Consider the following 16,645-nt stretch of genomic DNA (forward strand, 5'->3'; position numbering starts at 1 on the left):
TTGGGGCTAAGATAAAACATAATAGGAATTATATATATATATATATATATATATATATATATATATATATATATATATGTGTGTGTGTGTTTGTATATTATATATACATATAGATATAATTTTAATCAAATTTAAAATTATATATATATATATATATATAGTTTAAATCAAATTTCAAAACCCATATTTATGAACACAAAATACAATAAATTATATATATATATATATATATCTATATCTATATACATCTATTCTTTATTGTATTTTTTGTTCATATATATGAATAAAAATACAATGAATTATATACATAATTTATTGTTTTTTTCATATATATATACATGAATTTATTTATATATATATATATATATATATATATATATATATATATATCATTTTCAATTTGATTAAAACAATTTCTAATTGGAAATAATTATTACATTTTTTTCAAATAATTGTACTTAAAACAGAAGATTAAATTATAAGAAGATAAATACATCTGAACAGTTTTTAAATCAAAATACTTGATTTAAAAAAATGAAGGGTTGGAAAATATGTTTAATTTATTTAAACAATAACGAGGGTTGGAACCTTTATATATATATATATATATATATATATATATATATATATATATATATATACACACATATATATATAATTTAATATAAAAAAATAAGTGCCAACATTTAAAATGCTAAAACATAAAATAAAAATATTGATGACGATTGTGTAATAAACAATGATTACTGAGCAAAAATATAATACCATTTTAAAGATAATAATAATGTATTCACGCGATCCCAAAAATATATACTGTATATATTGGTCAAAGGCCACTGGAGGGCGCTAGTGATCAGGTCCAAGTCAAAGACACTTGAACTGCACGACAATGAAGTGATGACGTGATGCGTTCACTGCCTCATCCCAACACTTTTCCTCCTTATTTTCTCATCCTCATCCAGGAAGAAAAGAACATCTCCCTGCAATGGCTTTTTTATAAACACCCTTCTGTTGGGACCAAAAAAAGACTGATGACGTCATCCAATTCTAAGCGTTTTTTTAGGGTGGGGCTTGTTTTTAGGTGACATTTGATTGACAGCTGCTTTAACCAGCCACGCGCAAAGTAGCATAAAATGTCTTTGTTCAACCTGTCTCCCTTTCTGAGTCTTTTTGACGTCTGGTCTTCAGCTCCCCATCCCCTTGATTGGCGGCGAAAAGGTCCCAAGAAGACGCACATGGCGGGATCCACACCCGCTCGTCATCCGCTGGCATCCTGGCGCCGCCGACGTCTTCAGCGCCGTATGTCGTCGTCGTGGTGGTCGAGGTGGGGTTGGTGGTGCCAACGTTTCCTGGTCAGTGTTCCGTGGTCATGGAGCAGAAGTTGCTGTCATGGCGACCCATCTCCTCCAGCACGGCGGCGAGCTCGTTGAGGTCCCCGTCAGGGAAGTGCTGGGCCTCCCACAGGTCCAAGATCACCCCCGTGGGACTGGACTTGGTGGCAAAGTAGTTCAAGTACCTGCACACACACACCCTTTGTTTATTATTGCCAGAGGTGGGTAGAGTAGCCAGAAATTGTACTCAAGTAAGAGTGCTGTTACTTTAGAGATGCATTACTCAAGTAAAAGTAAGGAGTAGTCACCCAAATATTTACTTGAGTAAAAGTAAAATGTATGCTGTGAAAAAACTACTCAAGTACTGAGTAACTGATGAGTAACCTGTTCGTTTAATGACGACGGCAACAAGTAATGCACAAAAATATAAAAATAGCAATGAACAAATTCAGAGCCAGGAATATCTCTTAAGCAACTAAAACAATAATATATATTAAATAATATATATTTGGTTTTACACTGTATTGAAAAAAAAAAAAGAAAATACATTTTACCTTTGCAACCTCATTATACTACTGGCTAAGTTTTATATTCATAAATGTAAGTTTCTCAATACCCGACCTGTCTTTTGTGCCCTTAAAACACATTAAAACACTCTACCTCTAACAACCAAAAAAATGTGAAAACGATGATGCTGTGTTCCAAATTTAAGTTATTTACTGAGACTGAGTGAGCTTATGGCTTTGCACTTTGTTTATTATATATATATATATTTTTTTTGCATTCTATTTTAGTTACTTTGAATTTACAACCCCCTGGCGCTGTTTTGTACATTTTTTCATACTGTTTTGTACTTACTTTGAATATTTTCAACTGTTTGTCAATGTTGAAATTCATAAATAAAGGTTTATTAAAAAAAAGTGTGAAGTTAATCATGTGACCGCCTGGCTCTGTTTGATTGGTGAAACGGAGTCAAACGTCACCAGTGACTGCATTTGATTGGCGAAACGGAGTCAAACGTCACAAGTGATTGCATTTGATTGGTGAAACGCAGGCATGTGTAGATCCTACTTTGAATGTATGTTTGACAAACCAAAACAGAAACAACAGATCGATAAAAATCAGTAGCGAGTAGCGAGCTGAATGTAGATAAATGGAGCGGAGTAAAAGTAGCGTTTCTTCTCTATAAATATACTCAAGTAAAAGTAAAAGTATGTCGCATAAAAACTACTCTTAGAAGTACAATTTATCCCAAAAGTTACTCAAGTAGATGTAACGGCGTAAATGTAGCGCGTTACTACCCACCTCTGATTATTGCAATCAATTAAATGTTCATTTTAGCACGTTATGTTTTTTTTTTCTAAAGACGGGGGAAAAAAAGACTGAAAATGTATTTATAAATGTATTAAATTTATTTATTTTACAAAACCAAAAACGAGTGAAGTTGACCCATCGTGTGAGTGGTAAATAAAAAGAGAATACAATGATTTGCAAATCCTTTTCAACTTATATTCACTTGAATAGACTGCAAAGACAAGATATTTAATGTGCAAACTGAAAAACTTTTTTTTTTTTTTTTTTTTGCAAATAATCATTGACTTAGAAATTCAAGGCAGCAACACATTGCAAAAAAGTTGGCACAGGGGCATTTTTACCACCATGTTACATGGCCTTTCCTTTTAACAACACTCAGTAAAAATTTGGGAACTGAGGACACCAATTTTTGAAGCTTTTTAGGTGGAACTCTTTCCCATTCTTGCTTGATGTACAGCTTAAGTTTCTGGGTGTTGTTGATAAATGGCTTTGGCTTGAATTGTAGAGTTTTAACTTGTACATACAGATGTAGCGACAAACTGTAGTTACTGACAGTGGTTTTCTGAAGTAATCCTGAGCCCATGTGGTGATATCCTTTACACACTGATGTCGGTTTTTGATGCAGTACCGCCTGACGGATCGAAGGTGCCTAATATCATCGCTTACGTGCAGTGATTTCTCCAGAGTCTCTGAACCTTTTGATGACATTATTGAGCGTTGATGGGGAAATCCCTAAATTCCTTGCAATAGCTTGTTGAGAAATGACATTCCTAAACAATTTGCTCACACATTTGTCCACCAAGTGGTGACCCTCACCCCATCCTTGTTTGTGAATGACTGAGCATTTCATGGAAGTTGCTTTTACACCCAATCATGGCACCCACCTGTTACCAATTAGCCTGTTCACCTGTGGGATGTTCCAAATAAGTGTTTGATGAGCATTCCTCAACTTTCTCAGTCTTTTTTGCCACTTGTGCCAGGTCTTTTGGAACATGTTGCAGGCATCAAATTCCAAATGAGCTAATATTTGCAAAAAATAACAATGTTTACCAATTTGAACGTTAAATATCTTGTCTTCACAGTCTATTCAATTGAATATAGGTTGAAAGGGATTTGCAAATCATTGTATTTTGTCTTTATTTACCATTTACACAACATGCCAACTTCACTGGTTTTGTGTTTTGTAATTAGTTCCTACAAATTGTACACATAACCACCCCTTATTGAAATCATGGATGTTAGCGTTAGTATTCACAGCCTGCTGCATTTCCTCATTCATTTTTAAATGTATGTTTAAAAATAAATACATTTATTGATTAATATCATTCAAGTTTATGAATATATACGATACAGCCAGCACAATTATTAGGCAGCTTGCAAATAATTTATATCAAATGTATTCAATATGAACGTAAAAATAAAATCATACTGAAATTCATCCATCCATCCATTTTCTACCACTTGTCCCATTTTTGGAGTCGCGGGGGGTGCTGGAGCCTATCTCAGCTTCAATCGAAATATAATTAAAAACACATTTTAATTGTTTAATCATTCGTATTTATTTGTAGATAATTGTTAATAAGAAACACATCTGACCCCTCTAAATGTAAAAATGGATGTAACGTTTTTGCATTGCCAAAAAATAAATGTTACTTTTCATTATGGTAATTGCCCAAAAATAAATGATAATAATAATAATAATAATGATAAATAATTTAAAAAATTTAAATATCAGAGAGTAAGTCAAATAGAACAAGATTTTTTTAAATGTTTTTTTGAAAAACTTTTCAATCAAAGATGAAATTTATTTAAAAATAATAAGAAATAAAACATTTTCTGACAGTGAATATAAAAACTATTTTTATAAAAATAATACAATATAAAAAGTGTAATTTTTTCCATGAATTGAAAATGTATTATGAAGTAATGTCATTTTAAATATGTTAATTAAAAATGATTAAAAGTAGCAAAATTAAGAATATTTTTACAAAGCCCAATCCATTATTAATCTTGAAAATTCAATCAAAAAAAAAAAAGATAAACAATTAAAAAAATAACACTCAGAGCCTCAAAATTAAATTATATAAAAAAATGTCATCTAAAATAGTAGTTTCCATATTTCATTTTGTAACAAAATTAATGAATTAAAAAAAAGTTACTTGAGAGGTTTATTGTAGCTAACTAAATCAGGAGACCTGAACATGTCACTACTTACAGTATTATCACACACAACTTATGCTTAAGGGGCGTTGCTATAGTTATTATCAATTGTGTCGAAGTTGTACTTTTTCTATCCGTGTAAAGGGACATCGTCTCGTATTAGTGTTTTCAGACCCTGAATCAGCCTGCTGACTGCCAAGGGAACATACGAGTGCCGCGACGCAGACAGAGCAGAGTCAGGGCGATATCACCAGTGTCAACACATTTGCATTTAATTAATAGTCATATATTGTGTCTAACTGGAGCTGCTGAGATTAACCCCCTTCCTTCAGCGGCAGCTCCAGTGACGTAACCAGGGACCTCCCAAATAAATAGAGGAAGTACGTGGGCTGGACTATAGAGGGTAGTTTGGATCTGTAACTAGAGTGCAGCCCAACTAAACGTCTCTCCTTTTTTAAGCCGAATTGAACTCTGTATCTGCATGATTCCTTGCTTCTTGTCTGTTTAATAGATGTCATCAGTGTTTGAACCTGACCCCTTCCTTCAGCGGCAGCTTCAGTGACGTAACCAGGGACCTCCCAAATAAATAGAGGAAGCATGTGGGCTGGACTATAGAGTGTAGTTTGGATCTGTAACTAGAGTGCAACCCCAAAAACGTCTCTCCTCATTTGAGCCAAATTGAACTCTGTCTCTGCATGATTCCTTGCTTCTTGTCTGTTTAATAGATGTCATCAGTGTTTGAACCTGACCCCTTCTTTCAGCGGCAGCTTTAGTGACATAACCAGAGACATCCAAAATAAATAGAGGAAGCACGTGGGCTGGACTATAGAGCGTAGTTTGGATATGTAAATAGAGTGCAGCCCCAAAAACGACTGTCCTCATTTGAGCCGGATTGAACTCTGTCTCTGCATGATTCCTTGCTTCCTGTCTATTTAATATATGTCATCAGTGTTTGAACCTGACAATGTCATTAGTGTTGATTTGCTGGAGTACATGAATGAATGAATGAATGAGTATGTAAAGCAGACCGGAAAGGGCCGTGCATTACCTGTCGAGGTTGAGGTTGCGGGCTAACATCCTCCAGTCGTTCCCCCGAGTCTGCGGCGCGTCCAAACTGCCGCACAACTTCTGTCTGATGGACAGGGGGATGCGGAAGGCGTTGGGTCCGACTAAGGTGGTGATGTTACTGGCTGGGTCCATGAGGGACGTGTCTATGCACTGGAGCTCCTGCAACACAATCAACACTGCAGGTCGACATGATGGTCAAAAGTTTTGGGACAGGAAGCAGAAAATAAAACGGGAAGAGGGAAAGGCCCCGTGATGCGTTGTAAACGACATAAACTGTCGCATTTCATCCGTGTCGCTCACCTGAGGCGTCGCGAACACAAACAGCTTTGTCAATCCAACAGAAAGAGGAGAAAAGGCGTCGGTGACAGCGGGAAGAGGCGTGGGCGTGACGACACAAGCGAGCGTAAACAGCAACTGTCTCCGCGCGTGAATGGAGACTCTTTATCACGTCGACTTACTGTACAGCACCTACCATTGTGCAGTGATTGATGCATAGCAACACCTTTTGTTCTTCTACGCTGCATGATAAAGACGTCCGCTTGTTTATTTCTTCAAAACACAGCCTGCTGGCAGCTTCAGACTCTAAATATGAAAATAGTTATTAACATCACTCTAAACTCTAAAGACCTTCTCTAATTACTCTGCTACGGACTCAAAACATCCTCATACATTATTATTATTTTAGTCACTGGAGACTTTATTATTATTTGTTATATATAACTACATATTATATTGTAGTATAGTATTACTACCTTAGTTAGGATTTTTTTTTTTTAACTTTGTATATTTATATTTTTATACTGTATTTTTTTTTTACTTTCAAATTATGTTGGCCAAAAAATGTCATAATAGAGCCATAATGTAATGTTTGATACTCGGGCACCCCCATTTGTTTATGATGTTATTATTATTAATTGTTCTATAGTCCTTCTATTCCAGGGGAGTACAAAACTTTTGATATATATATATATATATACACACATATATATATATATACACACACATATATACACACACACACACATATATATGCATACATACACACACACACATTTATACATACACACACACACACATACATATATATATACATTATATATATATATTATATATATATATACATATATATATATATACATTATATATATATATTATATATACATATATATATATACACTATATATTTATATATATATATATATATATATATATATATATATATATACATACACATACTTCTATAGACATACATATATATTAAATTACTATAATATTCAATTATAGTAATTCTTTGTTATACATCCACTATATTATTATATGTAAACACACACATGAACATTCTCTCTCACACACACACACACACACACACACACACACACACACACACACACACTATATATCTATATATGTAGATATATATACATATATATATATATCACATATATATTTATATATATAAATATATAGGTGTGTGTGTGTGTGTGTGTGTGTGTGTGTGTGTTTACATATTATAATAATATAATGGATGCATAATTGAATATTAAAAGTGTGGTCCCCTCCAAGGTTTCTCATTGTTTGAGTTTTTTCTTGTCCTGATGTGGGATCTGAGCCGAGGATGTCGTTGTGGCTTGTGCAGCCCTTTGAGACATCTATGTTTTAGGGCTATATAAGTAAACTTTGTTTGATTGATTGATTTATTTGAGGCTTACAGACCATAATCTTTTTAGACAATCGCTCTTTCTGCACTATGTTTCTCACAACTCTGTGCAGATGCAGTAGTACGGTCGATGTTTTTTATCTGTTTGCCAGCCGCAAAAACACTGCAAAAGTAAACCATTTAGCTTTTAGCAGTGATGCTAACAGTGCATTTCACAGACAATAATTCTATTGCAAATTTGAAAAATGGTTGTAAAGATGGAAATATTATTTGCTGCTATAATTTTTTTTCCAATTAATTTACAATAGATAGTCTATGGATAATTTGTTTAGCCATTTTGTTTTGAAATGTGAAAAAGCAGTAAATGAATTCATATACTTAACAATAGATTCTGGCCTTCTGGTTTTCCTTCATGTCTTTGGAATTTTTTGTATATGAAATGGTCTTAAATTATGTTTGTTATTGGCAGACCGGGGGAGGGGGGGTTGCAGCTTACTGGGGGGTTTGTTCTCCCGGGATGCAGACGGACCACTCCGGATAAGGCGTGCAGGTAGGAACACAATTTATTTGTCGAAATCAAACAAGTACCGAAAACGGAAAACAAGCCAGAGGAAGAACGTGCCAAACGCACTGGACGCTAAAGCTAACACTTGGCATAGACTAGAGATAAGGCTTCTTGCCACATAACTGTGGTAAGAAGCAAACAACGAAGCCAGACTGAGCGTGGCGAGCAAGGTGGATAAATACAGTAGCTCTCTGATTAGTGGTTGACAGCAGGTGAGCGTACCGACCACTAACCAGAGGCAGGTGAACCCAATTAATCCCTATGGAAACTGAAACAAACCCAGAGGTGCACAAACAGGAACTAAGGGAGTCCAAACCTAACAGAACATAACAAAACATGATCCGGGCCACGGATCATAATAATATATAAATAGTACTTGTATAACGCTTTTCTACCTTCAAGGTACTCAAAGCGCTTTGACACTACTTCCACATTTACCCATTCACACACACATTCACACACTGATGGAGGGAGCTGCCATGCAAGGCGCCAACCAGCACCCATCAGGAGCAAGGGTGAAGTGTCTTGCTCAGGACACAACAGACGTGACGAGGTTGGTTCTAGGTGGGATTTGAACCAGTGACCCTCGGGTTGCGCACGGCCACTCTCCCACTGCGCCACGCCGTCCCTGACAGTTATAGTCAAAAAAAAGCCTTAAAAAGTCTTAAATGTGACTTGTGGAAACCTGCAGACACCCAGAAAAGCACATCACGGCTTGCAGAAAGAGGGAGTTCAAAATCGTTGACGTTGCAAAAAAAATAAAATAACGCACACACACTCACACACAAAAAAAACAAGCTGCCCGACCTTTGACCTACAGTGTACACACACGTTCCTGGCCTGCCCCTCGCCTACCCCTCTAACAAAAAAAAAAAATCAAAGAAGAGTTATTCTGGTCATGTCCATGTGACCTTTAGCCTCGCTATGAATGATTGAAAAGTGGGAAAACTGACTATAGACTTTTCTCAATTCAACAACTTCTCTGCACGCTCCATTTCCTCCTTCATGTCCTGCTGCATATTTACATATCATCATCTTTTCTTTAGGGGCTGTCCAGATGCATCAGCACAAATCACCTGTACTTGTATTGCACTGCAAAAAGTCCGTGTTCAAAAACAAGAAAAAAAATGCCAAAATGAGGGGTATTTTACTTGAACTAAGCAAAATGATCTGCCAATAGAACAAGAAAATTTGGCGTGTCAAGACTTTCCAAAACAAGTAAAATTACCTGACCTCTAAGATCCCCAAAATAGCTTAAAATAAGTATATCTTCACTAATAACAACTGTACTACTACAAACCCTGTTTCCATATGAGTTGGGAAATTGTGTTAGATGTAAATATAAACGGAATACAATGATTTGTAAATCATTTTCAACACATTCAGTTGAATATGCTACAAAGACAACATATTTGATGTTTAAACTAATAAACATTTTTTTTGTGCAAATAATCATTAACTTTAGAATTTGATGCCACCAACACGTAACAAAGAAGTTGGTAAAGGTGGCAATAAATACTGATAAAGTTGAGGAATGCTCATCAAACACTTATTTGGAACATCCCACAGGTGTGCAGGCTAATTGGGAACAGTTGGGTGCCATGATTGGGTATAAGAGCAGATTACATGAAATGCTCACTCTTTCACAAAAAAAGGATGGGGCGAGGTACACCCCTTTGTCCCCAACTGCGTGAGCAAATAGTCAAACGCTTATTTGGAACATCCCACAGGTGTGAAGGCTAATTGGTAAGAGGTGGGTGCCATGATTAGGTATAAAAATAGCTTCCCAAAAAATGTTTTCACAAAAAGGATGGGGCGAGGTACACCCCTTTGTCCACAACTATGTGTGCAAATAGTCAAACAGTTTAAGAACAACGTTTCTCTAAGTGCAATTGCAAGAAATTTAGGGATTTCAACGTCTACGGTCCATAATATCATCAATAGGTTCAGAGAATCTGGAGAAATCACTCCACGTAAGCGGCAGGGCCGGGAACCAACATTGAATGACCGATCCTTCAGACGGCACTGTATCAAAAACCAACTTCAATCTCTAAAGAATATCACCACACGGGCACAGGAACACTTCAGAAAAGCACTGTCACTAAATACAGTTTGTCGCTACATCTGTAAGTGCAAGCCATTTATCAACAACATCCAGAAACGCTGCTGGCTTCTCTGGGCCCAAGATCATCTAAGATGGACTGATGCAAAGTGGAAAAGTGTTCTGTGGACTGACGATTCCACATGTGAAATTGTTTTTGGAAATATTCGACATTGTGTCATCCGGACCAAAGGGGAAGCAAACCATCCAGACTGTTATCGACGCAAAGTTCAAAAGCCAGCATCTGTGATGGTATGGGGGTGCATTAGTGCCCAAGGCATGGGTAACTTACACATCTGTGATGGCACCATTAATGCTGAAAGGTACATACAGGTTTTGGAACAACACACTCTGCCATGCAAGCGCCGTCTTTTTCATGGACACCCCTGCTTATTTCAGCAAGACAATGCCAAGCCCCATTGAGCACGTGTTACAACAGCGTGGCTTCTTAAAAAAAGAGTGCGGGTACTTTCCTGGCCCGCCTGCAGTCCAGACCTGTCTCCCATCAAAAATGTGTGCTGCATTTTGAAGCGCAAAATACGACAGCGGAGACCCCGGACTGTTGAATGACTGAAACTCTACAACAAACAAGAATGGGAAAGAATTCCACTTTCAAAACTTCAACAATTAGTTTCCTCAGTTCCCAAATGTTTATTGAGTGTTGTTAAAAGAAAAGGTGATGTAACACAGTGGTGAACATGCCCTTTCCCAACTACTTTGGCACGTGTTGCAGCCATGAAATTCTAAGTTAATTATTACTTGCAAAAAAAAATAAAGTTAATGAGTTTGAACATCAAATATCTTGTCTTTGTAGTGCATTCAACTGAATATGGGTTGAAAAGGATTTGCAAATCTTTGTATTCTGTTTATATTTACATCTAACACAATTTCCCAACTCATATGGAAACAGTGTTTGTACATATTTGGGGTTGCACCTGAGGGAGTTCTTCCTCCCACCGTCGTAATTGGCACAAATCAGGTGGAACTTAAGACTGCCAGCTTCCATGTTGTTTCCTCCCTTTGGAGGGGAGGCTGGAGTGACCCAGAAAGTATGGAGATCCTGGGTTGCCCAGTCATCAAGATCCCCCTCTCGGCCGTGACGATGTGGCCCAGAGGAAAGCAAGGCAATACACCTGGCATCGGCTTGGCTGCAGGAGCTACCGGCACGGGCATCGCTAGGGATTTTGGGCCCCATGAAAAGAATCTTTACAGGGCCCCTGTATCTTTACAGGAACCCGCTGTTTTATAATTTCATCATCGTTAGTGGCCTCTCTGGGCCCCCTCAATCATGGGCCCCTAGTATCCGTCCCCTTTACCCCCCCTTTTCGCCGCCCCTGGCTGCCGGCAGGGGATGAGCATTGACACCCAGCCACCTCAGAGGCTCCACTCCTGATTTTCTGTCTGGGTATACTCCTATAACCTTTCCTTCTCCCAAAAGTGCCACAAGGTAGCGAGTGGGGTTATGGGGAATGACGTATATTCGACCCATAGGTGAGGCAGTGGTTTGGCGGATGCCAGGACGTGTCCACACACCGGTGGGCCTGCACACCGCGCCTCAGGGGCCCACAGCTGCTCCGAGATCCCCTACAGCAGGGGTCACCAACGCGGTACCCGCGGGCACCAGGTCGCCCATAAGGACCAGATGAGTAACCTGCTGGCGTGTTCTAAAAATAGCTCAAATAGCAGCACTTACCAGTGAGCTGCTTCTCTGTTTTAAATTGTATTTATTTACTAGCCAGCTGGTCTCGCTTTGCTCGACATTTTTAATTCTCAGAGGGACAAAACTCAAATAGAATTTGGAAATCCAAGACAATATTTTAAAGACTTGGTCTTCACTTGTTTAAATTAATTCATTTATTTTTTTACTTTGCTTTTTATAACTTTCAGAAAGAAAATTTTAGAGAAAAAATATAACCTAAAAATGATTTTAGGATTTTTAAACACATATACCTTTTTACCTTTTAAATTCCTTCCTCTTCTTTCCTGAAAATTTAAATCAATGTTCAAGTATTTTATTTTTATTACTGTAAAGAATACTGAATACATTTTAATTTAATTCTTCATTTTACCTTCTGTTTTTTCGACGAAGAATATTTGTGAAATATTTCTACAAACTTATGATTAAAATAAAAAAATATATATTCTGGCCAATCTAGAAAATCTGGAGAATCAATTTTAAATCTTATTTCAGAGTTTTTTGAATTTATTTTAAAATTTTTGTTCCGGAAAATCCAGAAGAAATAATGATTTGTCTTTGTTAGAAATATAGCTTGGTCCTATTTGTTATATTTTCTAACAAAATGCAGATTGGATTTTAACCTATTTACAACATGTCATCAAAAATATATATTTATTGTGAGAAATCATCAAGATGATCAGTGTTTCCACAAAGATAAATATCATTAATTATTAATAATAACATTGAGTTAAAGGTAAATTGAGCAAATTGACTATTTCTGGCAATTTATTTAAGTGTGTATCAAACTGGTAGCCCTTCACATTAATCAGTACCCAAGAAGTAGCTCTTGGTTTCAAAAAGGTTGGTGACCCCTGCCCTGCAGTTTAGCCCAAAACCACGAGGTTTTAATCACACGTTGACAAATGCAGCATTTCTGGAATTTTTAATTTTTGTGTCCCCTAACTGGGATCCAGGGTTAAATCCACCTGATGTCCAGTGAGGTGTTACTGGAGCTACGTTCCGTGCAGACGTACCTCCTCCAGGGTGTTGCTGAGCTGAAAGATCTGTCCCTCGCCCTCCACCTGCCGCACACACAGCTTACAGCTGACCTCCGTGATGGCCGAGCTCATCCTCTCCAGCGTGAAGGTGCAGTGGAGGCTTCTCTGGCTGCTGCTCCACACCTGGTAGAAGGGGATCTCCTGCAAAGCCACATGCACCTCATTCAACACTGAGAATTAAAACACGTAAGAGTTAGTCAGGACGTCGCCGACCTGATACTTAGCGATAAGTTTGCTCTTCCAGTGCGGGTGCGGCACGTCGTGGATGGAAAGTCTCAAGTTGTGACTGCTGTCTTTGAAGTCCAGAGTCTTTGGCTCGTCCAGGAGCTTGCCTCCCATCTGGGTCTCCATCTGAAGAACCTCCTGCACACCAAAGATCAATCAATCAATCAATCAATGTTCATTTATATAATCACAAGTGTCTCAAAGGGCTGGACAAAAATCCTAAGTTCAGATCCCACATAAGGACAAGGAAAAACTCACAACCCAGTGGGATGTCAATGTGATTGACAATGAGAAACCTTGGAGAGGAGCACAGATGTGGGTGACTCCTCCCTGGTCGACCGGTGCAATGGACGTAGAGTAGATCTAGTTAATAGTGTCAGAGTCCAGCCCATAGTGGATCTAACATAATAGTGAGAGTCCAGTCCACAGTGGATTTAACATAAGAGTGAGAGTCCAGTCCATAGTGGATCCAACATAATAGTGAGAGTCCAGTCTTTATCCATCCATCCATCTTCTTCCGCTTATCCGAGGTCGGGTCGCGGGGGCAGCAGCCTAAGCAGGGAAGCCCAGACTTCCCTCTCCCCAGCCACTTCGTCTAGCTCTTCCCGGGGGATCCCGAGGCGTTCCCAGGCCAGCCGGCAGACATAGTCTTCCCAACGTGTCCTGGGTCTTCCCCGTGGCCTCCTACCGTTGGACGTGCCCTAAACACCTCCCTCGGGAGGCGTTCGGGTGGCATCCTGACCAGATGCCCGAACCACCTCATCTGGCTCCTCTCGATGTGGAGGAGCAGCGGATTTACTTTGAGTTCCTCCCGGATGACAGAGCTTCTCACCCTATCTCTAAGGGAGAGCCCCGCCACACGGCGGAGGAAACTCATTTCGGCCGCTTGTACCCGTGATCTTATCCTTTCGGTCATGACCCAAAGCTCATGACCATAGGTGAGGATGGGAACGTAGATCGACCGGTAAATTGAAAGCTTTGCCTTCCGGCTCAGCTCCTTCTTCACCACAACGGATCGGTACAACGTCCGCATTACTGAAGACGCCGCACCGATCCGCCTGTTGATCTCACGATCCACTCTTCCCCCACTCGTGAACAAGACTCCTAGGTACTTGAACTCCTCCACTTGGGGCAGGGTCTCCTCCCCAACCCGGAGATGGCACTCCACCCTTTTCCGGGAGAAAACCATGGACTCGGATTTGGAGGTGCTGATTCTCATTCCGGCCGCTTCACACTCGGCTGCGAACCGATCCAGTGAGAGCTGAAAATCCCGGCCAGATGAGGCCAACAGGACCACATCGTCTGCAAAAAGCAGACACCTAATCCCGCGGCCACCAAACCGGAACCCCTCAATGCCTTGACTGCGCCTAGAAATTCTGTCCATGAAAGTTATGAACAGAATCGGTGACAAAGGGCAACCTTGGCGGAGTCCAACCCTCACTGGAAACGTGTCCGACTTACTGCCAGCAATGCGGACCAAGCTCTGACACTGATCGTACAGGGATCGGACTGCCATAATAAGACAGTCCGATACCCCATACTCTCTGAGCACTCCCCACAGGACATGGTCGAATGCCTTCTCCAAGTCCTCAAAGCACATGTAGACTGGTTGGGCAAACTCCCATGCACCCTCAAGAACCCTGCCAAGAGTATAGAGCTGGTCCACAGTTCCACGACCAGGACGAAAACCACACTGTTCCTCCTGAATCCGAGGTTCGACTATCCGGCGTAGTCTCCTCTCCAGTACACCTGAATAAACCTTACCGGGAAGGCTGTGGAGTGTGATCCCACGATAGTTGGAACACACCCTCCGGTCCCCCTTCTTAAGGAGAGGGACCACCACCCCGGTCTGCCAATCCAGAGGTACCGCCCCCGATGTCCACGCGATGCTGCAGAGTCTTGCCAACCAAGACAGCCCCACAGCATCCAGAGCCTTAAGGAACTCCGGGCGGATCTCTTCCACCCCTGGGGCCTTGCCACCGAGGAGCTTTACTACCTCAGCAACCTCAGCCCCAGAAATAGGTGAGTCCACCACAGATTCCCCAGGCACTGCTTCCTCATAGGAAGACGTGTTGGTGGGATTGAGGAGGTCTTCGAAGTATTCCCTCCACCTATCCACAACATCCGCAGTTGAGGTCAGCAGAACACCATCCGCACCATACACGGTGTTGACAGTGCACTGCTTCCCCTTCCTGAGGCGGCGGATGGTGGTCCAGAATCGCTTCGAAGCCATCCGGAAGTCATTTTCCATGGCTTGCCCAAACTCTTCCCATGTCCGAGTTTTTGCCTCTGTGACCGCCGAAGCTGCACACCGCTTGGCCTGTCGGTACCTGTCCACTGCCTCTGGAGTCCTATGAGCCAAAAGAACCCGGTAGGACTCCTTCTTCAGTTTGACGGCATCCCTCACCGCTGGTGTCCACCAGCGGGTTCTAGGATTACCGCCACGACAAGCACCAACTACCTTGCGGCCACAGCTCCGATCAGCCGCCTCGACAATAGAGGTGCGGAACATGGTCCACTCGGACTCAATGTCCAGCACCTCCCTCGTGACATGTTCAAAGTTCCTCCGGAGGTGGGAATTGAAACTTTCTCTGACAGGAGACTCTGCCAGACGTTCCCAGCAAACACTCACAATGCGTTTGGGCCTCCCAGGTCTGTCCGGCATCCTCCCCCACCATCGCAGCCAACTCACCACCAGGTGGTGATCGGTAGAAAGCTCCGCCCCTCTCTTTACCCGAGTGTCCAAAACATGAGGCCGCAAATCCGATGACACAACTACAAAGTCGATCATGGAACTGCGGCCTAGGGTGTCCTGGTGCCAAGTGCACATATGGACACCCTTATGTTTGAACATGGTGTTTGTTAGCGACAAACTGTGACGAGCACAGAAGTCCAATAACAAAACACCACTCGGGTTCAGATCCGGGCGACCATTCTTCCCAATCACGCCTCTCCAGGTTTCACTGTCGTTACCAACATGAGCGTTGAAGTACCCCAGCAGAACAAGGGAATCACCCGGGGGAGCACTCTCCAGTACTCCCTCGATTGTACCCAAAAAGGGTGGGTACTCTGAACTGTTGTTTGGTGCGTAAGCGCAAACAACAGTCAGGACCCGTCCCCCCACCCGAAGGCGGAGGGAGGCTACCCTTTCGTCCACTGGGTTGAACTCCAACGTGCAGGCTTTAAGCCGGGGGGCAACCAGAATTGCCACCCCAGCCCGTCGCCTCTCACTGCCGGCCACGCCAGAGTGGAAGAGAGTCCAGCCCCTTTCAAGAGAAGTGGTTCCAGAGCCCTTGCTGTGCGTCGAAGTGAGTCCGACTACATCCAGCCGGAATTTCTCTACTTCGCGCACTAGCTCAGGCTCCTTCCCCCCCAGTGAGGTGACGTTCCATGTCCCAAGAGCTAGCTTCTGTAGCCGAGGATCGGACCGCCAAGTGCCCTGCCTTCGGCTGCCGCCCAGCTCACATTGCACCCGACCTCTATGGCCC

At 40.9% G+C, this 16,645-nt stretch overlaps 1 protein-coding gene across 3 annotated transcripts in view; it reads right to left on the bottom strand.

Annotated features, from left to right (window-relative positions):
- Window positions 1-547: 547 nt before the first annotated feature.
- Window positions 548-16,645, bottom strand: part of LOC133553595 (netrin receptor UNC5C-like) — a 581,431-nt gene continuing 565,333 nt past the window's right edge. Inside the window, exons 15-18 of one of the 3 annotated variants that reach the window (XM_061901982.1) lie at window positions 13,146-13,295; window positions 12,909-13,073; window positions 5,854-6,032; window positions 548-1,516 (exon numbers count right to left, since the gene is read on the bottom strand). In XM_061901982.1, the coding sequence (XP_061757966.1) occupies window positions 1,354-1,516; window positions 5,854-6,032; window positions 12,909-13,073; window positions 13,146-13,295 (657 nt within the window). In that variant the 3' untranslated portion in view covers window positions 548-1,353. The remainder of the gene's footprint in view (window positions 1,517-5,853; window positions 6,033-12,908; window positions 13,074-13,145; window positions 13,296-16,645) is intronic. The other 2 variants (XM_061901975.1, XM_061901992.1) reach the window with 2 other exon arrangements.

Source organism: Nerophis ophidion, linkage group LG01, assembly GCF_033978795.1.
Source record: "Nerophis ophidion isolate RoL-2023_Sa linkage group LG01, RoL_Noph_v1.0, whole genome shotgun sequence".
Lineage (NCBI taxonomy): Eukaryota > Metazoa > Chordata > Actinopteri > Syngnathiformes > Syngnathidae > Nerophis > Nerophis ophidion.